Source organism: Scyliorhinus torazame, chromosome 9 (genome assembly GCF_047496885.1).
Source record: "Scyliorhinus torazame isolate Kashiwa2021f chromosome 9, sScyTor2.1, whole genome shotgun sequence".
NCBI classification, from domain to species: Eukaryota; Metazoa; Chordata; class Chondrichthyes; order Carcharhiniformes; family Scyliorhinidae; genus Scyliorhinus; species Scyliorhinus torazame.
The window spans coordinates 71,351,907-71,376,405 of record NC_092715.1 but is presented as its reverse complement, the minus strand read 5'-3'; the positions used below and the strand labels follow the sequence as shown (position 1 = coordinate 71,376,405).

Below are 24,499 nucleotides of genomic sequence, written 5' to 3'. Positions count from 1 at the left end.
AAAGCAAATGAAGGATTTAGATTCCCAGAACCATGTTATTTTATACAATTTTATTGATAACGTTTTGTATTTCAGAGGACTGTCAGTTCAATTTTTCAATGCATAGTTTAATGATAAACTATTTTTATTTCAGATTATATTCGCAAACTGTGCAAATCTAACTTCACATTAAATGTAAATTAAATATATATTTTTTAATCCTTCCCTTGTCCTCTAAAATCTGGTCACATTTCCACAACATTGCATCCCAAATAACAGATAATTCAATATGTCCAGATTTTCTTTACTGATGAACTTAAGCAAACACACCGAGAAATATTTTAAATTATAGATTTTATTTTTTTAAGAAAAGTGTGAAAATATTGCATTAAAATAATACAGGAATGTTGGCCAGTATCCATTTTTTAAACAATTTTTACCTTAGAGAGGTACAGAGTTTATAAAACGTAATATCCATATACAAAACACAGGTTAAAAATATCAGCTGAAAAGGCTTTTCAGAATCTTCTGTTTCACAGCTTTAAAAATCTTTTTTTTAATTTCCCCATTATAATCTTTAAAGAGAACGTTCTTACACTGAACGTAGTGTGCGGTCGATAAACCATTAGATGGCTTCATGTCTTTCAGAAACAGATTTACTTTGCATTGTCTTCAAAGGACAATTCAATTTTCTGTGTCAAGTTGAATGTTTACACCTGAGATGCCCTATACACACCATCAATGTAGGTTTGGAAATAATACCCAGTTCTTTTTCTCAACACAGGGCTTTGCAGATATTTCTGCATTCCAACTCGAGTCTTTGGAAATGTACATAAATATATATACAGGATAAAGTCAGCTGAACCATTGACTGTCCGTTATTCTGTTGGCATAGAGGAAATGTACAAAAATAATCCTACCTTCAGATAGGCGTGCATTATATTTTATTAACAGCCGTTAACATTTGGAATCCTACCATTAAATTTCCCTGCATTGTGTATCACAGTTTCTTGGTGCAGATTTGGCAGAGCCGATGAAGAGGAAGGTATTGATGACAATAGAGGAACGGCTGGAGACTGGGACGAGCAGCTGGCTGGACTGGCGTTGGCCCCGATGATATTTTCTATGGAGAAATGGGACCTTGATATGGCCGAGTTGTGTTTGACAGCTTGCACGGAGGGGAGAGTAGGGTTAAGCTGCGGGTAGAAAGAAGTCGTGGCTAGTTCGTTCGCGGGCAGTATGGAGGGCGGGGGGATGGGGTGGGCCTGCCTTGAAGGATGCTGAAAGGCAAAAACGGCAGAATGAGGGTGGTAAGCTTGGATCTGAAGCCCGTATCCACAGCCGTAAGGTCCGTAACCATAAGCAGGAATATAATTACCGTGCTCCCGGAGCAGATCCGCCGATTGCTGTCTTTTGAATCGTTTTCGTCTCCGTAAAAAGCTGCCATTGTCAAACATATCTGCAGATTCGGGATCCAGAGTCCAGTAGTTGCCTTTGCCCGGGTTACCAGGCTCCCTGGGAATTTTTACGAAACAGTCGTTTAAGGACAAATTGTGCCTGATGGAGTTCTGCCAGGCGGGGAACTTCTCTCTGTAATAGGGGAACCTATTACTGATAAATTCGCAGATCTCACTCAGAGTCAGTCTCTTTTTGGGACTTTGCAGGATTGCCATTGTGATTAAGGCTATGTAAGAGTAAGGAGGTTTGACCAGGGGGTTTTTGCTGACTGGTTTGTAAGGGTCCCGGTTTGATGAGCTATCCACACAAGAAGGTGATCGAGGCGTCAGGATTTCAGAGTGCATTTGGCTCCCCACTTCTCCAAAAGAGCTGCCCCCCTGGGCCTCGTCCTCCTCTCCTTCCGCTCCGTCTCCCACCACATCTATGTCGGTCTCTTCTGAGAGGAAGGACGCATCGGACATTTCAGAGCTCAAAGTCATAATCTGAACAGACCCAGGGCTGGAGAGCTGCTCCGAGAGGCTCCGGGGCGATTCTCAGCAACCTACCACCAGCTTCCCACATAAGGAATCGCAGCAACAACACAAAAAGGCAAGCTGAAACAGGAAATTGTCCCTCCTGCCAACTTTCTCAATTCCTTTATAGCCTCGACTCCAAAGATCAATCGGGTCTCGAATCACCTTAAAGGAGATGTCCTTCTTGCAACCTTTTCTTAGGGAATGTAAAAAAAAAAATCACCAAATAGACCAGTTCTCAAACACAAATTATAAGCGAAGGGAGAAAGGGCGGTTCTCTCTGGAGCCTTATATTACAGCAGAGATCACATGGCTCCAAACGTCACCACAAAATTAGAAAATCTGATCACATTCCTCCTTCAGAATATCGAACAGGGAGCGCTGTGCGATAAATAATTAATAGGCGGTGCGCTTCGCTCCTTCCACATGTGCCTTCAGTCTTCGCATGATCCATCTTTAGGCTTCCTGTTTGTAAGGTTTCTTTATCCAGCACTTCTGTCTCCACCCCCACCCCACAACAAATATAAAGAAGCTAGTTCAGAATATCCCCCCACCTCCCAAATTAAAGTGTGGAAATCAAACCCATTGAATGGAACTTTAACAGGGTCTATTGATAAATGCAGGAATTGTATCATCGATTTAACCCAATGCAACGGGATTTTAATGAAGGGCCAGCGGCAAATTGCAACCATAAAACCAAACGGTATAAGACTCCCCTTCACGGCTGCAATTTGCTCAGAAAGATACATTTTCCCTTTTTTGTTTTAACAGCAAAGATTTCAGGTCCCTGGAGAAACTGTGGCGAATTGCAAACATTGCGCACTCCTAATTGCTGCCGCCACTTTTGAAGTCTGCGTTGAAAATGAAGTGGATTTTGTAACTAGGTTGGCGGTCTATTAAATCCAACTGTCGCCTTTTACATTTTACACCCCCCCCCCCCCCCCCCCCATGAAGTTTGTACAACATACAACGCAAATAATGTCCCAAGGGGGATTTGCCATAACACACGAAGTAACAGTTTCCTTTCCCAACTTCAAATTGAATTAATGTCCCAACCCTGCCAATCTCCCGAGCAAACGTTGCTGGGGCTCATTCAACAATTACATTCATCGGACAGATTCGGAAAGGGGGAGACTTTTTGAAACCAATTCTATCCTCGGTGAGGATTAATGTGCGGGGAGGGAGCTAGGTGCGAAATTATCTGCAGCTCTAATTCAGAGGGTTACGTGACTAGCGAACTGTGTATTGTTTATGAGGCTACTTAAATTCGTCTTCGATATGTTTGCGTCCCATGACCAACATTTTGCAACTTCACGCACCAAAATGCGGGTTTAAAAATGTACACCAATCGTCTGTCAATACACCGGGGTTACTGACTAGTTGAGGAATGACAGAACACGAGTTCGGATGAAACATTTTTCTATGTGGACTTCTTCCATTCGATTCCGTGTCACACACCGATCACTGTAATTACTGCAAAGGGCAGAGAGATGCATTGTCACCTACTTCACTTTCAATCTTGCGAAGACTGCCCTGAGGAAAACTGCTTATTTTTTTACCATTTGACGTTTACTTTTCTCTCCAAAAATAAAAGAAACTCCAATAGATGCAAACGGATTGCGGAGGGAAAATCGGCTGTGCAAGTCACGAAATTATGTGGGGGGAAATAACCGACACTGGTTTCTATCTGTGCTACGGAAATGAAATGATTTCATTTTTATTTGGACTCAAGCAGCTCCCATTGCAGTACCGGCTGTTGAGTTGATGATAATGTTGTTACCCTGGTTTGGACTTGTGCCATCTAGTTTGTAAATGTTGTGCTACCCGATCTCGAGCACAAAGGGAGATCCAGGAAACACAGGCAATTAAATAATGAGCGGCTATTTTAAACAGAAAAGTTGTTAATTAGAGCAGAACACTAGATAAAGAGTACCTCTCGAAGAGCCATTTAAACTGGGATAAGCACTTGGCAGAAATAAATACACAAGAAGTTGTAGAAGATACCTTATTATTAGTTTGTACTAAACTATAGGTTGGGCGAGAACGAACGTTAAACAAAAAAAGACGACAGAACTTTGCAAAAACAACAGACATTAAAAATAAAAACTGGAAGAAGAAAAGAAAAACCCGGACGTAACATTAGGATAATTTAGATTCAGGGCACTTTGTGAATTAAGCTGCTGTATTCATCGTACAAAAATAACAGACTATGTCAGGAAGAATTTAACAGCTTTTCTTTCGCAAGAAAAAGAACTACAGCTCGCCATAACTTCATTATCCATTACACGTTAGACCAAATGATTAATAGAAGCTGGTTCAAGCGTAGTTAATGTAAATATTGTTCTTTTTCATGTTTTATTTGGCACCAGGCGAAAGACTCGACACCAGAGAGAGGGTTTAAAAAAACAAGCGAGGAATTGGTTTTCAAAGCTTGCATTTTACAATATTGTGCGTTAGGAGATATTGTTTTGAACGAGTTTGCGATTGTGCTCTCTTACCCATTTCTCGGCGGTTCACCTCTCAACTGGTGTAAAATGCGAAGGGTTCTTCAGCCATTTTGCGTTTCTTTTGCTAAATTCAAACTATTTGTCATTTTGCCGGTGCTTGATGAGTGTCTTTCTTCATGATGAAGTGGGCGAACCTCCTTCATTGTATTCCCCCTGAACGAATGGAATCCACGACGTTATGAGTTGTATGGAAAACAACGTATTCCTCTGTATCTGTAAAATCAAAGGGAATCTTTGAATTCAGTCTTGTGCTAAGAATGACCAGAAAAGAATGCAAGCAGTTGGAAAGATCCCACATAATACTGTCCATTGGTCTTATCAAATAATATGTGATTTTTAAAGATCCCATTTTTGATCAATTTTAATTGCTATTTGGAAGCCTCAATGACACTTCATTGGGAGTAAATTCTGCACGATTTGGCACATAGATTTGATTAAACAAGTTAATATAATAGCTGATAAACTTTATAGAGGGCCATGTGTTAACACGTATACCCTATTCCGCTGAGATTGCGACTGTGTTATAACTTGGCCTGAATAAATTAAGAATGTCTGATCCGAAAAACGTAATGTACTTTTCTATTAAGCACATTTGCTGACCTCTTTTACTTGAGTTGAATTGTACAGAATGAAACTACTGCTGCCCAAATGTCTCAGTGGTGGCGGCTCCGGAGCGCCACCTACCAGGGTCACAGCACCCACCAGTCTCTTCGCCTGTTTGTGTGCGACTAAGGCACAGAATACTTGTGCAGTAGTTAGGCAATTTCTTATGGATTTGCAGATCTCAAAGATGGGTTGTAACACGCACATACTGGGCCAGAGAGATATTTAGCAAACTTTTAACAACATCGCTGGACATCAGCTCGATCACAGCAAGAGCCGCGGTTGTTGCAAAGAAAGATGCACATTCTGGCGAAAGCATCAAAGGCATTGTTCAAATTTCCCTGATGTGTACATGAGCGTTGTGCAGACAAAAGACGAGAATGCATTTTCCCACCATTGTATAGCGGAAAATATAGAAAAAGAATGCGCACTCTACGGTAAGTCTTTTTTGGAAATCCATGGTCTCGAATGACAAGAGATTTAAAAATAAGATCATTACTGAACTGATTGCGTTGATTTGAATGATTTTCTGTGTATCCTCGCCACCCGCTCCCCCCCCCCCCCCCCCCCCCCCACCCGCGTCTGGCTGAACGTATTTTTTTTCTTCAATTTCTGGCCTGTTTTAATGCAACTGGTTTATTTCGACATCATTAAGATGTGTTTTATTAACTATTAGTCAGACATACTGAAAAGATCACCTTTTAGCATTTTGAGTGAAGTGCACATATTCACAATTACTCTGATGAGACATGTCTTATTTTCTCTTGCTAATTCTTCCGTCCACTTCCTAAATCGCAGAATGATATGAGCAAAGCCAAGTGTCTGCAACACCCCCACCCCAACACTAACTCCATTCCCTAGACATCCATCCCAGCCCCTGTCTCAGGCTGAACCAGACTGTTTGCAACCTTGGCGCCCTGTTTGACCCTGGGCTGACCTGCCCACCCCATATCCTCTCCATCACCCGGGCTGCCTACTTGCACCTCCGTGAGATCGGCAGTCTCCACCCCGGCCTCAGCTCATCTGCTACTGAAGATCTCACCCATGCATTGGTTTCATTGACAACAACCGGGGCCTGAAATTCAGCCACGCCCCAGCAAATTGACAGCTGAGCTTTCACTGGATCTGTTTTTTTAAAAAAATTCCAACGACTTGGAAAATATTGCCACGATTTTTAATCCCAAACCCAGTAAAGATCAGGAAACGAGTCTCGAAAAAGAGTTTGAATTATTGTTCAGTGAACCTCACTGTAAAGAAGTTGGGGCAAGGTGAGAAATCAGCGGCCCATTTCCTATGAGTCGCCTTTGTGCCGCTGCCGTGGATCAGTGCCATTCCCCTTGTATTTATACAGCATTTTTTAACATAATAAAACATTCCAAAGTGCTTCACAGGGTTGTTATAAAACTAAGATTTGACATCTAGCCACATAAGGAAAAATTAGGGAGGATGACAAAAGCTTTGTGCAAGAGGTAGATTTTTGAGGAGTGTGTTCTGGGAGGAAAGAAAAGTTATCTCCAGATCTAACATTTAAAAATCCATTCATGGAATGTGGGCATTACTAGCTAGGGCGGCATTTATTGTCCATTCCGAATTGCCCTTGAGAAGGTGGCGGTGAGCCACCTTCTTGAGCAACTGTAGTCCATGTGATGTAGAACACTGACAGACTTGTTCGGGAGTGTGTTCCAGAATTTTGACCCAGCCGCAATGAAAGAACAAAAATATATTTCCAAATCAGGATGGTGTGTGGCTTGGAGGGCAACTTGCTGATGGTGTTCCCAGGCATCTGCTGCTCTTGTCCTTACAGTTGGTGGAGATCACATTTGGAAGGTGTTGGCAAAGGAGCCTTGGTGAGTTGCTGCAGTGCATCTTATAGATGGAACACACCGCTGCCACCGTGTGTGGATTTGGATTTGGGTTTATTGACACGAGGTACAGTGAAACGTAATGTTCTGCGTACAGTCCAGACACATCGTTCCATACATGAAAAAAAAACATAGGACATACGATAGATACAAAATGTAAATACCTAGACACAGACATCGGGTGAAGCACACAGAGTGTATGACTACTCAGTAGAGAACATGCGTGGAGAGATCAGTTCAGTCCATAAGAGGGTCATTCAGGAGTCTGGCGGGGAAGAAGCTGTTTTTGAATCTCTTAATGGGTGTTCTCAGACCTTTGTATCTCCTTCCCGATGGAAGAGGTTGGAAGAGGGAATAACCTAGGTGTGGGGGGTGGGGGGTCTTTGATTATACTGCTCGCTTTCCCAAGGCAGCGGGGGGTGTAGACAGAGTCAGTGGATGAGAGGCGGGTTCACGTGATGGACTGGCCTTTGTTTATGCCTCTCTGTAGTTTCTTACGGTCTTGGGCTGAGCAGTTGCCATACCAGCCTGAGATGCAGCTAGGCAGGATGTTTTCTATGGTGCATCTGTAAATAATTGTAAGAGTCAATGTGGCCATCCCAAATTTCCTTAGTTTCCTGAGAAGTATAGGCACTGTTGTGCTTTCTTGATCATAGCGTCGACGTGGATGGACCAGGACAGATTGTTGGTGATGTGCACACCTAGGAATTTGAAGGTGTCAACCATCTCCACCTCAGCACCATTGATGCAGACAGGAGTGTGTATGATACTTCACTTCCTGAAGTCAATGATCAGCTCCTTAGTTTTGCTGTCGTTGAGGGAGACATTTTTGTCGTTACTCCACACCACACACTATACCACTAGGTTCTCTATCTCCCTCCTGTACTCTGAGTCATCATTGTTCGAGATTTAACCCAATACAGTTGCGTCATCAGCAAAGGTGTAGGTGGAGTTGGAGCCAAATTTTGCCACACAGGAGTGTGTGTACCACCGTTGGCGAAGGAGGGAGTGGATGTTGGAAGTGGTGGATGGGGCGCCAATCAAGTGGGTTGCTTTGTCCTAGATGGTCTTCAGCTTCTTGAGTGTTGGTGGAGCTGCACTTATCCAAGCAAGTGGGAATATTCTATTACATTCCTGACTTGGTAAGAAGTCTTACACACCAGGTTAAAGTCCAACAGGTTTGCGTGGAATCATTACCTTTCGGAGCACTGCTCCTTCATCAGGTCAGACTCACTTGATGAAGGAGCTGCAATCCGAAAGCTAGTGATTTGAAACAAACCTGTTGGACTCTTCTTACTGTGTCCTCCCCAGTCCAATGCCGGCATCTCCACATCATTCCTGACTTGGACCTTATAGATGGTGGACAGGTTATGTGGAATCAGGATGTGAGTTACTCTCCACAGAATTTCCAGCCGTTGATCTACTCTTATAGCCACATCCTGATGCAATATGCACTGATATTTTGTAATGTAATAACTGTAACAATCTCTGGTCCATTTAACACTGATCATTCTAACTCTGTCTGTTTGTACCATAACCCTCAACTTCATGTCTCAGTTAAAATAGCACAGAGGCAAGGATTAGACTCATGCCAGAAAAATAATTTCCAGGCTCAAAAAAGAATAATAGTATATTCAAAAAAAGGCTCAGAATTACGTATGTTATTCTGTTAATAGTAGATTATCCAATATATAAGACACACCAATACAACTATTTTCTAGATTTGTGGTGTATTTTCTCTTATAATGATTAATTAAAACATCAATAAATAAATTTACATATGTATAAAACCACTACTCCCAAAATGCTGGGAAATTATTGTATCAAAATTAATGCTTTTTGGGGGGATGGGGAAGTATGCCCTTGAACTCCTGGTCAACTAAACTCTGTGTATGATCTATAGTGCACTCACCTCTACATTTACCACTAGGCCATTGAAGATCATTTGTATGAGGTGGTTTTCTCAGTGATTTGGCATAACTGTACAAAATAGAAACTAACTTGAAAAGAGCCCAGGCAGTCTCAAGGTTTTTAACAGGAAGGTTTTTGACAGGCAGGAAGAATGCCTATCACATCAGCTCTTTGGCTGGCATAAGAATTGTCAACAGCGGTTAGAGGCAGTGAGCAGGAGCAAATAATGCAATATTCTCTGCTCATATTGCTCCAAAATACTCTTTGTGTCAAATCTGCGGTCTAACCACACCATTTGTTTTGCTAGCATTGGAGCCATGTCAAGTAAAAATACTTGGGAATATTTTACAAGAGCTGTCCTTTTCATCAAACATGAATCCACAAATCTGTTGAATACTTATGTGTAAATGTTGAGATTAGTAGAATTTTCCACGGCGGTCTGACATTTTTATCAATTTAGTGAGGTAAGTTTGAATTAGTGTTGGGGAAGTGCATTTATCTTGCCTTCAGGTTTAATGTTCAAATGTAATACATTATACTAAAAGCAAAAGAGGATGACAATCACTGTGACAGAAGCAAATATGGAGATAATTCCTTCCCAGCATGTAGTTCAACAATCATAAATCTTCAATGTACTAAATCTTCAGAAAGTGTATATAAACATCACCAGTTAAACTCTCAAGGCCAAGTGATTTATTAAGGGCTCATTTCTTGAACAACCTTTTTAGTTATGCTCAAGAATTCAAATGTGTCTTGAGTTGAAGAGTCAATTTATGATGTTTTCTTTTCTACAGAACTTGACTGGTCACTTAATTTCCTCGTACCTCCTTTCGAAGATTAGAAATGCAAGAAGCAATTATTCCTCCTTGGAGCTCAGTAACTGTAAACACATTGTGGAATAATTTGGTGACTAACATTTTCATAGCTATTTTCCATGAATAGAAATGTGAGAGTGGTACTCCATATATCTGATTAGATTGACATTGTGTTTCATCTTTGTCTTCATAAAGATATATGCTGCCGTGAATTAAAACTATGTTTAGTATCTTGATGGAAAGAAATTGTTACTTAGGAGAAAACTGAAAATGAAAGAGAAAAGCGTAGGTTACAAATTCCTGGGAACAGGACGGAGAAAAATGAAAAATGTTAAAGCTCAGCCAACATAACTGACATGGGATATATACTAGTTACCATATAAGGCTATATTTCCTAAACAGTGGTAACAAGTTCCATGGCCATTGCTGAAAATATGCAATGGCAGGAATATTAAATAATTACTTTGCTTTGGTAATTACTAGAACAAATAGACATGACATTGATTGATGAGTCAAATAATGAGTTAAGTGCAGTTAAAATAAAAAAATGGGGATCCACTGACTAAAGTAAACAAACTCAATGAGGATAAAACCCCTGGTCTGGATGGATTGCATCCACATATTTTTAAATAATCCAGGGAAGAGATAACAGAGACATTATTACACATATTTAGTAATTTAGTATTTAAGAAGGGAGACAGAACATGTCCAGGGAATTGAAAAAAGGCTGAGTGGTGACCTGGAGGCCGTTAATATTATGTAGTTACCAAGAAATCAGAAGCAATTTCTTCACCCAAAGAATGTGAAACTCACTACCATAGGAAGTGATCAGTGTAGATGCATATCAGGGGAGGAGCAAATTGATGGTTATGATGTGGACTTGAATGGGAAAAGATGGGAGGGTGCTCAAGAGGAGCTAAACACTGGCATGAACTGTTTGGGCTGAATGACTTGTTTTGTGCCATATATTCTATGTAATCCTATGTAAGGATAAAAGGTTCATGTGCCATCTACCAGATATGGGCTTCTGTTTATTTAATGGTTTAAATTGTCCCCATTCATTAAATCTATTACTATATTTGAATTTTTACTCTTTTTTTATAATATATATTTTTATTAGAGTTTTACCATTTGAACAAATAATGCAATAACTCTCAAAACTGGTACCTAAATACTTCTGGGTACATGAATACAGAAAAAGACAGGATTAGGCTTGGTGCCTCCATTTACACCAGGAGAAAGGGTGAAAGGATAAATTGGAGAATGAGGGCCAAGAGGATAAAGCCATGAAAACATGGTAAAAATGGTGCACACCTTCATGTATTGCGATTGATCATAAAGCCAAAGAAAATTAGGATAATATTTTTGTGCCCCGTTTGGGCGTGCAGCAAAACATACCTCCCTTAATTCCAATTATACCAGAAGCATTATGTCGTCTTTTTCTCAGACAAGAGACCTGCCTATAACTTTGCAGGATCCAGTCAACAATTCTTAAACCACAAAATAAAGCAAAAGAAATACAAAAACAATTCACGAAGATCTAGTTTTAAGGGGATATCTTATATATATCAGGTGCAACAAATCCCCAAAATCTAGTACAGTACAGAGTGATCATTATTCCACACATATATATGCAGATTTAATATATATACAGATTGTAATTGATGTGGTTGGTGTCTCCCTTCATACGGAAAATGAAAGGATAAAAAGATACCCAAAAGAGTATGGATCTCAGGATAACAGGATACCAGGATAAAGTCATGAACAAATGGACCTATGGTGTACGCCCTCCTCCATAAAGTCACCAAGGAGTCTTGCACCATGCCAAGACTCACAACTCACAGAGCATACTCCCCGCTGTTGCTCTGTTTCTCTGGTTATAAGTATGGCGGTCAATATGGTCGCCTTCCTTAATCCTAATTACGTTTGCTTTAGAGTCGCCAGGTATCTCTCGATACTGCCACAAGGTTCAAACCCGAATACTGATCAAAGAGCCAATACACCAGTTAGTTAGTCCAAAGTCAGTACTATTTATTTACATACACAGTAAGATCTACACATGCACAAAGTACTACAAACTAAACTATCTCTAATGCTAACGCCTATACTTAGCTTCCGGTGCCCACTCAGTCAGAGGAACAATGGCCGTTGTTCGGATCTGAGGCTGCTGGGGTCGAAGTGGTACAAGGGAACAGCTAAGGTCGTCCGTCTGGTAGCGACATTGACCTTGGATTTACTTGCTTCTGGTGTAGCTGGTGGAAGGGTCTCTCTGCTTTGAGAGCCGATTCCAAGAGAGCGATTCTCTCTCGGGGGTTTCTTCTTATACCTGAAAGGGGCTTCGGGCGCTTTTGGGCGGGCCTTGAACTTGGCCCCAATTAATTGGGCCGTATCTTGATCACTCGTATTGATCTTGACCAATAAAGGGGTGGGTGCCCTGATGGTTGGGCGTGTCCTATGTGGCCGTTGGCCTTGCTTTGTTTATGCTTTCGGTTTGGGGAACTGGCGCCGCGAGGTCTGGAGCTAGATCAGTTGCCTGAGTGTCTTTCCTTTGTTCCCGGAGATGGGCCATCAATATGCTAATAGACCTACAGTTTCAGTCTCGTCTGTGAGCTGCGGTTCCAATATGCATACAGGCTCTGTGCCTGCCTGCTTTCTTAGCATTGTCCTAGTTCCCTACAGTCTTTGCAAACATCCATTTTGTATTGTGGAGGTGGCCATCCCAAATGACTACACTCCCTCCTTGTGATCCTCAACGCGAAGCGTGAAGAATCAAGTTACTGCATCTTCTTCGTTCGCCTCCGAAGTCGGGCACCCATAAGCAATGACAGGCCCTACGCTACTCTGTCCTATGAATTGAAACTTTTACCTAATTTACTTTATGTACACACATCATTATAAAATTCTATGGGGCGCTATGACATTCAGGCATGCATTACAAAAAAAAAACAACAGGAACCTCTAACTGTCCTTAACTAAACTATCCTTAATCAATCAAAAGAATTTACAACATTTTAAACTGTACAATAGCAGCAACACAGGTTTCTCTGGCTTGGCAGTCAAGCGCAGAGTTTTACATTTCTTTATTAGAACGAAACAAACACACAAAAAAATAGATGTACTTTAATTCACTTAAAGGGGTTGGGGGGTTTGTTGAAGTCCAAAAATAGGGGATCTGAAGGTGTATATCGGGGTGCGGGAGCGTTCCTCCGCCATTTCCTGAGGCTAAGGGTCTGAACGACACTGCAGAGTATCGCAATTCCTAGTAGTGATTCTACAACGTAGGACAGGGAATACAAGTTATGAACTTGTCACACCAGATTGGTGTATCGGTAACTATCTCGGGGTCTAGTGTATGGCAGGGGTGGGAAACATTCACGGCCTGTGTGGTCAGGGGGGTAGCGTCCGTGCGCAACTGGAGGGATCCCGCTAAGATCCAACTGTAGAGCATGATGGTTGTCTTCATCTTTTCTTCTTCTTTCGTCTTCTTGAGGCTTCTGTGGTTCCGGAGTTCTATGGACACAAGCATAATATCTGTTATTATCTTGTTTAAGATCTCGTATGTCTGTTTGTCCTTTTATTGCCAATTACCCGTTATAATTGGTCATCATCTGTGACTCCCTCATTTTTTTTAAACCAAATATTTGGGACAAGACATCCGAGAAAAATACTGACACAGCGCGAGCCGTCTCGCAGCCTGTGCGATCTACTATCCCAGTGTTTGAGGATGTAAATAGCATTTGGAAGCAACCTAAGGGTCGCCATAAACAAACAAAAGAGCTTTGAACTAAAAGTGCCAAATGAGGTGCATATGGGCCGCAGCGGGTAAGAATGGGTGGAATCCCCGGGTAGGACGGTGACCAGTGCCATTTGTGCTCTACCCGAGTGTTGCTGACCAGATGGGGGTCCTCAGGCAGGGCGGGGACCAGTGCCGTTTCTCCACTGCCTGAGCGACCGGCAAGAACGGTAAGAATTTGTGGTCGTCGTGGGGTTCGCATTTGTTGCTATCTGCTACCTTCAAAGCAGAAGAGCAGTTATGATCGCTTGTCTGTGAACAAACTAGTTCCTCTAACTGCCATTGGGCATTAAAAGAGTGGTGGCGTGGGGCCATGAAAACCTTGAGGTAACAAACAACACTTAACATTCACAGTAACAAACAAACATACATTACAAACATGGTGCAGGTTCCATCCGAGAGTAGGATACCGTAAATCACATTTGGCTTGGGGTGTAACTAGCATTTGGGGTCAGTGTAGTGTGACCGAAGAAGAGAGGAAGGAGAAGAGAAACAAAAATTAAGTGGCATTGCTGAGGTGTCCCTGCCATGAGAAGTGGCGGGTAAGCACTCACAGTTTGCATGGGGCAGCTGGGACTTTGCAGCTGCTGTGGGTGGTGTTCTCCTTCATATCTGGGGGCTAGTCTAGCTGTTGGGGGTCTCCTGCAATCTCGGGAGAAGTGTCCTGACTGCCCACAATTGTAACATGACCTCTGGGGCACGTTAGGTGGAGCAGGCTCTCTGGGGTATTGCACCCTTGGGTATGGTTCCCTGGGTGGGGAGTTGGGGCTGTTGGTGTTGTTGCTGGTTCGGGGGGCATTTGTGGGCTGATTCCATTGCTGTTTCAGGGGGGCTTCACATTCTTGTGCGTAATGTCCTAATTGTCCGCTATTATAACACTCCTGGGATTTGGTTTGCTGTGGACTGTTTCTTCCCTCATTTACCCATGCGGGGTTCTGGTGCGTCCTAACTGGATGCATGTCTGCCTAATCTTCCTCTGTTTTACCATAAGCTGTTTTACCGTGAATGGACTGTTCCCAAGTGCGGGACAATCTTTTCAAAACCCATTTCCCGTTGTAGGCCTCATCTGAGGGGTCGTAATTTGCGCAAACTCTCTGTTCTGCCTCTGTCGCATGAGAGACTAGGATGCGGGTCCATTTGGCCATATTATCTGGGGACAAATGGGCGCGGGCTAACTCTCCAAACACTGCAGTAAAATGTATCCACAATCGTCCAGCAAACGCTGTAGGGTGCTCTGTTTTCTTTTGCCTACACTTGTTTAGGCCTTCTACGGGGTCTCCTTTGTTATAGCCGATCGCATCTAGGATCGCTGTGTGCATTTCTTGGGGGGTGCGTCCTCCTACATTTTGTGGGTTGTGAAGGGCTGCCACGACTGAAGGGTCGAGGCTGAAAGCTGTGAGCTTCACTTGCTCCTTTTCATCCAGGCCGTACATGGTCGCCTGTTGTTTCACTCTTGCAAAGAACTGGTGGGGGTCCAATGTGGGTAGGAACGGTGTTATCTTGTCACACGCGTCCCGTAATTGAGTGACGGTTAACAGGGTGGAGTATAGGAGATCTGGGTCTGCTTCTGTTGTGGCCCTGCGCTGTGTGGTTACAGGGTTCATAGGGGTATGTTTGGCCTGTGCAGTCGGGGGTTGGGGCGTTTTTTGCTTCTGGGGTCTGTCCTGTGTACATGTGCCATGTACATATCTGTGGGCAGTCACGTTTAACTCCTGCCAGTCGGGACCATTTTCTTGGTCTAATTGGGGTCCAAACATGCTCTGAAACCCATTCTGAACAGAAAGCAGAGATTGTAATTCTGCAATTTGCTTCCGGCACTTTGCGTGATCTACCGAGCTCTGCCTTTGTTCCGTCGTGGAAGTGTGGAGTGCTCGAAGGGCTGCTTTTAAGTCGTTACACTGTTTCTGCAACTGCTCAACCTGTTGTTCATAGAAAAATGCAGCACAGAACAGGCCCTTCGGCCCACGATGCTGTGCCGAACCTTTGTCCTAGATTAATCATAGATTATCATTGAATTTCCCCATTGCCCCTCAATCTCCCCCATTTGCCCCAATCTCCTTATCCATTGCCCCCCAATATCTCCCATTGCCCCCCATCTCTCCCATTGCCCCCATCTCGCCCATTGCCTCCCAATCTCCCCCATTTCACCCCAATCGCTCCCATTTCACCCCAATCTCTCCCAGTGCCCCCCAATCTCTCCCATTTCACCCCAATCTCTCCCATTTCACCCCAATCTCTCCCATTGCCCCCCAATCTCTCCCATTGCCCCCCAATCTCTCCCATTGCCCCCAATCTCTCCCATTGCCCCAATCTCTCCCATTTCCCCAATCTCCCTCATTGAACCCCAATCTCCCCCATTGCCCCCCAATCTACCCCATTGCCCCCCAATCTCCATTTCCCCCAATCTCTCCCATTGCCCCAATCTCCCCATTTCACCCCAATCTCTCCCATTGCCCCCCAATCACTACCATTGCCCCCCAATCACTCCCATTGCCCCCAATCACTCCCATTGCTCCCCAATCACTCCCATTGCCCCCCAATCACTCTCAATGTCCCCCAATCTCCAAAAGTCCCCCAATCTCTCCCAAAGTCTAGGGGCTTTTCACAGTAACTTCATTGAAGCCTACTCGTGACAATAAGCAATTTTCATTTCATTTTCAATCTCTGCCATGCCCCCCAATCTCTCCCATTGCCGCCAATCTCCCCGATTTCACCCCAATCTCTCCCATTGTCCCCCAACCTCTCCCATTGCCCCCAATCTCTCCCATTACTCCCAATCTCAACCATTGCCCCCCAGTATCCCCCATTTCGCCCCCCCAATATCCCCCATTTCGCCCCCAATCTTCCCGTTTCACCCCAATCACTCCCATTGCCCACAATCACTCCCATTGCCCCCCAATCTCTCCCATTGCCCCCCAATCTCTCCCATTTCCACCAATCTCTCCCATTGCCCCCCAATCTCCCCATTGCCCCCAATCTCTCCTAATGTCCCCCAATCTCTCCCAATGTCCCCCAAACTCTCCCATTGCCCCCAATCTCCCCCATTTCACCCCAATCTCCCCCATTTCACCCCAATCTCTCCCATTTTCCGCAATCTCTCCCATTATCCCCCAATCTCTCCTATTGCCCCCAATCTCTCCCATTGCCCCCCAATCTCTCCCAACGTGCTCTAATCGCCCCAACTTCACCCCCAGTTAATGCGTATCCCTCCATTTCCCCCCACCTCCCCCAATTATTCCCTCGCCCCCATTTCCCCCATCCCTTATTTAAACCTCCATGTACCCCCTCCCCATCTAACCCCCCTCCCCAATCATGGCCACCTCCCCATTTAATACCTCCCCTCCCACCCACCTTCACTCCCTCCTTCCCCCATCTTCCCCCTCTCTCCTCCCTCCCCCTCCTCCCCCTTCCCTCCCTCCCCCTTCCCTCCCCCCTTCCTTCCCTCCCTCCCCCTTCCTTCCCTCCCTCCCCCTTCCCTCCCCTTCCCTCCCTCCCCCTTCCCTCCCTCCCTCCCTCCCCTCTCTCTCCCTCTTCCTCCTTCTCTCCCTCGGTTTCCTGTCTTACCAACACCGCGCGTTGCGTGTCTTGGCAGGCTTTGTCATATTGGGACTGAAAGCTGCTCAAATGGGCGAGACAAGATTGGTGTGCCCGCTTGGCATCAACCATCTCCTTGTCCCTCGCCGCTAACTGCTCTCTCAGTTCCTTGTTCTCTCTCTCATATCCACTCACATCTCCTTCACTATTTTTGTCTCTCTCCTCAATCTCTCTGCGGAGCGTCCTCACGACCTCCTCTGTGCCTCGCAATTGTGCCAAGCAGGACACGATTGCCATCGGCTTGCGAGCTTTCCCTAAGCTCTTCCTATGGATCTCTGTCAGGTTCTCCCACCAAGTATGCCCTACACGTCTGGGACCTGTTTCACCATTGCCGCAGAATTCACTCCAAAGGGGCCATCCTTTCCCTTTGAGATATTTTCTGATCTCCTCTGCCCATACGGGACACTGTTCTACTCTACTGGTCGCTGTGACCGAATTCTTGGGGGTTCATAAGGCATTCCTTTGCCTTCATTGCCATTTTCCTCGCTATCTCTGCTCTCTACCGAATTTGGAACAGGGGGTGATAAAGTGGTGATGTAAACACGGGTACGGCTTACGCTAATTTCCGGCCTACAAACCTCCCAACAGTTTTACGCAACAAAATCTCTCAGGTTTACCTTATATCCCTGTTAGTACGCATGCAAATAACACACTTCCGAATCTTGGAGATTTGATCAGTATTGTTCTTACACTTGTGGTTTTTCTGTTTCCAATTGGATTCTAATTCAAATTTGTGTTCTCTCGGAGTGACTAGGCCACTTCTAGGTCGAGTCCCGTCAGATGTCGCCAGTAAATGTTGCTCTGTTTCTCCGGTTATAAGTATGGTGGTCAATATGGTCGCCTTCCTTAATCCTAATTACGTTTGCTTTAGAGTCGCCAGGTATCTCTCGATACCGCCACAAGGTTCAAACCCGAATACTGATCAAAGAGCCAATACACCAGTTAGTTAGTTCAAAGTCAATACTATTTATTTACACACACAGTAAGATCTACACGTACACAAAGTACTACAAACTAAACTATCTCTAATGCTAACGCCTATACTTAGCTTCGGGTGCCCACTCAGTCAGAGGAACAATGGCCGTTGTTCAGATCTGAGGCTGCTGGGGTCGAAGTGGTACAAGGGAACAGCTAAGGTTGTCCGTCTGGTAGCGAGCGTTGACCTTGGACTTACTTGCTTCTGGTGCAGCTGGTGGACGGGTCTCTCCACTTTGAGAGCCGATTCCAAGAGAGCGATTCTCTCTCGGGGCCTTCTTCTTATACCTGAAAGGGGCTTCGCGCGCTTTTGGGCGGGCCTTGAACTTGGCCCCGATCAATTGGGCCGTATCTTGATCACTCGTATTGATCTTGACCAATAAAGGGGTGGGTGCCCTGATGGCTGGGCATGTCCTAGGTGGCCATTGGCCTTGCTTTGTTTATGCTTTCGGTTTGGGGAACTGGCGCCGCGAGGTCTGGAGCTAGATCGGTTGCTTGAGTGTCTTTCCTTTGTTCCTGGAGATGGGCCATCAATATGCTAATAGACCTACAGTTTCAGTCTCGTCTGGAGCTGCGGTTCCAATATGCATACAGGCTCTGTGCCTGTTTGCTTTCTTAGCATTGTCCATAGTTCCCTACAGTCTTTGCAAACATCCATTTTGTATTGTGGAAGTGGCCATCCCAGATGGCTACAGTGCCATCCAAATAAGAGGCACCATTCAGACCCCGCCATCACCAGAACCTTAAACCATTTACCATCAAGGAAATCATCAAGAAACTTAACCATTTAACATCAAGGCGCCTTGTTGGTCTAGGGGTATGATTCGTGCTTCGGGTATTTCAGTCAATGAGCATGCGAGAAAGCCCGGATGAGCCTTGATCGGCAGGTCAGACATTATAACTTTACGGGGGGATTGATTTAGGGCGGCACAGTAGCAGAGTGGTTAGCACTGTTGCCTCAGAGCGCCAGGGTCCCAGGTTCGATTCCCGGCTTGGGTCACTGTCTGTGTGGAGTCTGCACGTTCTCCCCATGTCTGTGTGGGTTTCTTCCGGGTGCTCAAGTTTCTTCCCACAAGTCCTGAAAGACATGCTGTTAGGTGAATTGGACATTTTGAATTCTCCCTCAGTGTACCCGAACAGGGACCGGATTGTGGCGACTAGGGGCTTTTCACAGTAACTTCATTGCAGTGTTAATATAAGCCTACATGTGACAATAATAAAGATTATATTATCCCACCGATAAGGAGGAGAATCATCGAGGCACCCATCAACTTTGTATCTTGGAGGGTAATACATCCCCCCTCCTCTCGACAAGATAAGGGCAGCCCTCTGAAAAGAAATCAAAGCCCGTTTCAACGCCTTTCCCAACCAGATAAAGAAAGGAAACTCCAGAAAGGGAGAAACACCAGGATTAGCCCCACTTATGTCATACCAAGACTCACAAACAACAAACCTCGCTCCTCTCCAACCAAATGAGAGATACCGATCAGGCCCTGCCCTCATTGGAGATCCTAAACCATTCACCATCAAGGAGGCCCCACTGACATGAAGAAGAAGCATCGTCAATACACCCATCAACAGGATATCTCGGGGAAAGATACAATTCTCTTCCTCTTGACAGGTAAGGGACACCCTCCAGGTGTCTGTATCAGCACCTCAACCACCCAAATAGAGAGAAGAATCTCCAGAGAGAGAGGAATACCAGGATTAGCCAACAGATGTCCGACATGGTCTGGAAATGTACACCTTCGCAGAATGGATACCGGGAACATAACAGCACAATCTCATATGGAACAGGATACTGCCCCCAGGGGAGCCCAAGCCCCAAGTAAGAGGACAGTCTGGAGGACCCGTACAAGACCACTTGGAGGAGGGTGAGCCCCTCCTCCAGCCAACCTAATCTCCAACTAAAGAAAGACTCGAACAACACTGAACCAATGCACTCCGACTCATATCCCACAGTCAACAGGATACTACATCTACAGGGGGACCAAATCTTAAGAAGAGTCTAGCAGCCCCCAAAAGGGGACATCTCGGGGAAGGGTGGCTTATTCCCCCGCCCAACATACCTTCCTCCTGACACGGATAACCTTAGTTACTACTGCCCTGCCTACTCAATCGAGCAAATGTAGGATTAGTGACATACTAGAGACAGGCTCACATCGCTCATATAACCGACAACACTCGCGCGTGTATCCCAGTAACTCCACCTAACCTGCACATCTTTTGACCGTGGGAGGAAACCTGAACACTAGGAGAAAACCCTTGCAGACACAGGGAGAATGTGCAAATTCCACACACTCAGTCACCCAAGGCCGGAATTGAACTTGGGTCCCTGGTGCTGTGAGGCAGCAGTGCTAAACACTACGCTACTGTGCCATCCAGACTAATCAGGAAAAAAACTTAAATTCTGTTCTCAATTGTTCTCAAAGCCAATGTAAGAAGAAACAAACCATCTTGTGCTAAAAACGACATTTCGAATATCAATGCATTGTGAAGATAAGGGGTTGGATTCTCCGTTCCTGAGACTGTGTTGATTCCGGGGCAGGATTCATGGACTTTCACGACAGCAAAACTGCCGCCGAACATGGAACGATTCAGCGACTGTGGGGGGGCTAGCCCCATTGAACACAATCGATTCCAATGAAAAACGGTGCGGGATTTGCCGGGTCCATGATTGACACTCGGGAGGCTGACAAGCTGCAGCCGCATATACACATTACACTCCCCACACACACTCATCCCTGACAACAAAGTGACACTGGTTGCGCTGGGGCACACCCATTTCGCTGATGGGTCGGCTGAGGCCAGAGGGCACCTAGGGAGGTTGCCTGGGGGAACACCTATACGACCCGTGGCACTGGGTTCAAAGTGGGCTGTCAGCAATGTGTGCAGCTGCATGGCTGTCTTTCCGGCAGCGGCAATGGTGTTCCATGCCCATCCAGCCCGACCCCATAGCCCACCTCCCGGCCGCCCCGCTACCCTCCCCGGCCCCGGCAGAAGCCCCCCGGCCAGCGGCACAACTGTCAACAAACTATGGCGATGTTGGACACTTTCCGCACCCCCTCTCTCTCCTTCAGCAGCCACGACGCCAGTTTCACAGTTTTTAAAAACGTAAGTGGTCAGGAACTCGGCTCATCGGAGGCAAAAAAATCGCGGAGTCCCCGGAGAATACCATGTCAGGCCCGCTAATGATATGCAAATGGTGTTTACTGTACGTGCGTTCCAGAACGCATTGACGCCGCTGTCACGGTGAAGGAGAATTGCGATTTGATGTCAAATCAGCGCCCGCAATGATTTTGGTGTCGGAACCTATTCTCCGTCCAATCACATTTCCCGATTTCAGCGTCAGCCAACGGAGAATCCCGCCCAAGATTCTGCTTCCAAGTCTAAATAATTTAATGTTTCATTTGGATGTGACAGAATACAAAATTGTTTTCAACTTTGAAAAGGAAGATTACACTTCCGGTGGCGACTATGAGGGAGTAGGTCGCACATTTGGTGGCTCCCGTTTCGGTCGGTCTTTTGGACCTTTCCCCCCGACTTTTTTGTGCTTCTGAGCGCGGAACTGGAAAGCAATAGTACTCAGGCACTGAACCCATACAGAGTTGTATGGACTTAAGAAGCCGGAGGGACCGTAAACAGCAGACAAAGTGGTCAAACAAGGGCACGGTGGAGGCTGTGAGAGAGAGACCAATATGGCCGGTGTCCAGAGCAAGGTGCCGACAGCCCAGCCTACAATGGAGCAGCTGCTATAGGCCATGCAGGCGGGCTTTTTAGCTCTTAAATGTAATAATTTGGAGCCTCTCCAGAAGCCGATGGACAGATTGGAAAAAGGCTGGATGATCAGGCTGAGAAGCTCCAGAAGCTGGAGAAAACGGTGGAGGAGCAGGCAGACTTTCAAACATTGGCAGACGTGGAGATTCGGAGGCTGAGGGATCAGCAAAAGATGCTCCTGGAAAGGCTGGAGGACCTGGACAACAGATCTCGCCGGCAGAATGTAAGAATTGTTGGCCTCCCGGAGGGGGCTGAGGGGCTGGATGCCGCCGCGTATGTGGCGGGTGTGTTTGAGAAGCTGCTGGGGAATGAGGTGTTCCCTCGCCCGCCGGTGGTGGTCAGGGCATACAGAGTGCAGGTGAGGCAGCCACGACGAGGGGGTCCCGCACGAGCGATGGTGGTCCGGTTCCGCAGGTACCTGGACAAGGAGCAGGTTCTGCAATGGGCCAAGAGCACACAAAGCTGTACCTGGGACAATAGCACCCTGCGTGTTTACCAAGACCTGAGCACTGAGGTGGCCAGGAGGAGGGGAGGCTACCGGCAGGTGAAGGAGATTTTGTACAAGAACAAGGTGAAATTCGGGCTGCTTTTTCCGGCGCGACTGTGGGTTACGTGTGAGAGCCAGCACCACTATTTTGAGGAACCCAAGGAGGCGATGGACTTTGTTAAGAAGCAAGGGCTGGCTCTGAGCTGAGGACTCTTGGACTCATGGTAGAACTTTTAAGTCTGTTTTGTTTCTCTCTCGCTGCGAGAGATGCCTGCATGTTTGGGTCCGTTCTTTTCATTTTTTCAACCTTTTTAGGTTGATGTATTTTGGTTGCAATGTGTTTGTCTTGTTCTTTTTTACGGTTTCCCTAAATGTTTCTTTTTGGGGTCTCTTGTTTGGTTGGAGGTTTGGTAGGGGGAAAATAAAAAAGATAATAGTTAAAAAGGTGTGGTTATGATGAGGGTTTCAGGGGATTTTTTTGCAATCTTTTTCTGTGTGTGGAGGGGAAGGGCTGAGAGTGCCTGGTACTTCATATCTCTATCTGTTTGATCTAAATTGCGCTATTGTAGGGGATGTCTTTGACTTGTATAAAGTGTGTGTTGAAGCAGGGCTGGTTTGGGGAAGTGGTATGGATGGGTCGGGGGGAGGGGAGCCAGGGAACAATAGGTGAGAGACGCGCTGGCGCCGAAGCGGGGAGCCACCAGGCTAGCTGGGTGGGCTAGTCAACGGAAGCCAGGTGGGGTGGATTCATACAGTTAGATTAGAGCAGGGGTTAGGTGGTAGGATGGTGTTAACTAGGGGGGGAGGGGGGGAAGTTGATCTGCTGACGAGGATGGAAGCTGGACATGGCAACAGTGAGGAGGTCATGGGTGGAGCCGGCCAGGAGGCAGGCCAGAGGAAGCGCGACACATGGCTGGGGGGCTGGCCAAGGAAAGAGGATGGCTGATCGGCAAGGGGGGGGGGGGGTGAAGTGCCCCCCATCCAGGCTGATCACCTGGAATGTTAGAGGGTTAAATGGGCCAGTGAAGAGGGCGCGTGTGTTTGCGCATTTGCGGGTTCTGAAGGCGGACGTAGTCATGCCGCAGGAGACGCACCTGAAAGTGGCAGACCAGGTTAGGCTGAAGGGCTGGGTTAGTCAGGTCTTTCATTCGGGGCTCGACACTAAGACTAGGGGAGTTGTGATCCTGATTAATAAAAGGGTTCAATTTGAGACGGAGGGTACAGTTGCGGACGGAGGCAGCAGATTTGTTATGGTTAGGGGTAAGCTCGAAGGGATGAGAGTAGTCTTGGTCAGTGTGTATGCCCCTAATTGGGACGATGTGGATTTTCTCTGGATGTTGCTAGGGAAGATCCCCGCCTTGGACTCACGCAAACTGATCATGGGTGGGGACTTTAACACAGTCCTTGACCCGAGCCTGGATCGGTCGTCTTCAAGAACGGGCAGGTTGCTAGCGATGGCAAAGGGACTGAGAGGGTTCATGGAGCAAATGGGGGGAGCTGATCCGTGGAGATTTAGCCGGCCGTCAGCGAGGGAGTTTTCGTACTACTCCCATGTCCATAAGGTGTATTCCCAAATTGATTTCTTTGTCATGAGTAGGGACTTGCCGGCCGGGATGGTGGGGGCAGAATATTCAGCAATTACCATATCGGACCATGCTCCGCACTGGGTATACCTATGGATTTGTAAGGATAGCGTTCAGCGCCCACAATGGAGGCGGGAAGTTGGATTGCTTGCGGACGAGGCGGTGTGTGAGAGACTCAGGAAATGCATGCAGAATTACCTGCAGGTAAATGATACCGAAGAAGTCTCAGCAGCAGTGCTCTGGGAGGCACGGAAGGCAGCAGTGAGAGGGGAGCTGATCTCAATCCGGGTCCATAGGGACAGGACAGACAGGGCAGAAATGGACTGACTAGTTCAGGAACTTTTACGGACGGACAGGAGCTACGCAGTGTCCCCAAGGTCAGAGTTACTCAGGAAACGAAAGAGGCTGCAGGCCGAGTTCAGGGTGCTGATTACAGTCAAGGCTGTACAGCAGCTTAGAAAGGCAAAAGGTGCGATACATGAGCATGGAGAGAAGGCCAGCAGAATGCTCGCGCAACAACTAAGGAAGAGAGAAACGGCTAGGGAGATAGGAAGGATAGCGGATGGGGAGGGAAATCTGGTGGGGGACCCGGCAGGGCTGAACAAGGTGTTTAGGGACTTTTATAGTAAGCTATACACTTCGG

At 46.0% G+C, this 24,499-nt stretch overlaps 1 protein-coding gene and 1 long non-coding RNA gene across 4 annotated transcripts in view; one reads left to right on the top strand and one right to left on the bottom strand.

Moving 5' to 3' along the window:
* Positions 1–316: 316 nt before the first annotated feature.
* Positions 317–4,528, bottom strand: foxd1 (forkhead box D1). Of its 3 annotated transcripts, none has more exons than XM_072516111.1 (2): positions 4,448–4,528; positions 317–2,145 (listed from the first exon to the last, which is right to left on the bottom strand). In XM_072516111.1, exon 2 carries the CDS (start codon positions 1,914–1,916, stop codon positions 927–929), a length of 990 nt encoding a protein of 329 aa, XP_072372212.1. In that variant the 5' UTR covers positions 1,917–2,145; positions 4,448–4,528; the 3' UTR covers positions 317–926. The 3 variants fall into 3 exon arrangements, with proteins under 3 accessions (XP_072372212.1, XP_072372213.1, XP_072372214.1); XM_072516112.1 differs by having other exon boundaries at positions 317–2,140; positions 4,448–4,514; XM_072516113.1 differs by lacking the exon at positions 4,448–4,528 and having other exon boundaries at positions 1,025–1,259; positions 1,358–2,812.
* A 335-nt stretch (positions 4,529–4,863) lies between these two features.
* Positions 4,864–24,499, top strand: part of LOC140429298 (uncharacterized) — a 78,515-nt gene continuing 58,879 nt past the window's right edge. Inside the window, exon 1 of the long non-coding RNA XR_011949027.1 lies at positions 4,864–5,496. This is a non-coding gene — a long non-coding RNA (uncharacterized lncRNA). The remainder of the gene's footprint in view (positions 5,497–24,499) is intronic.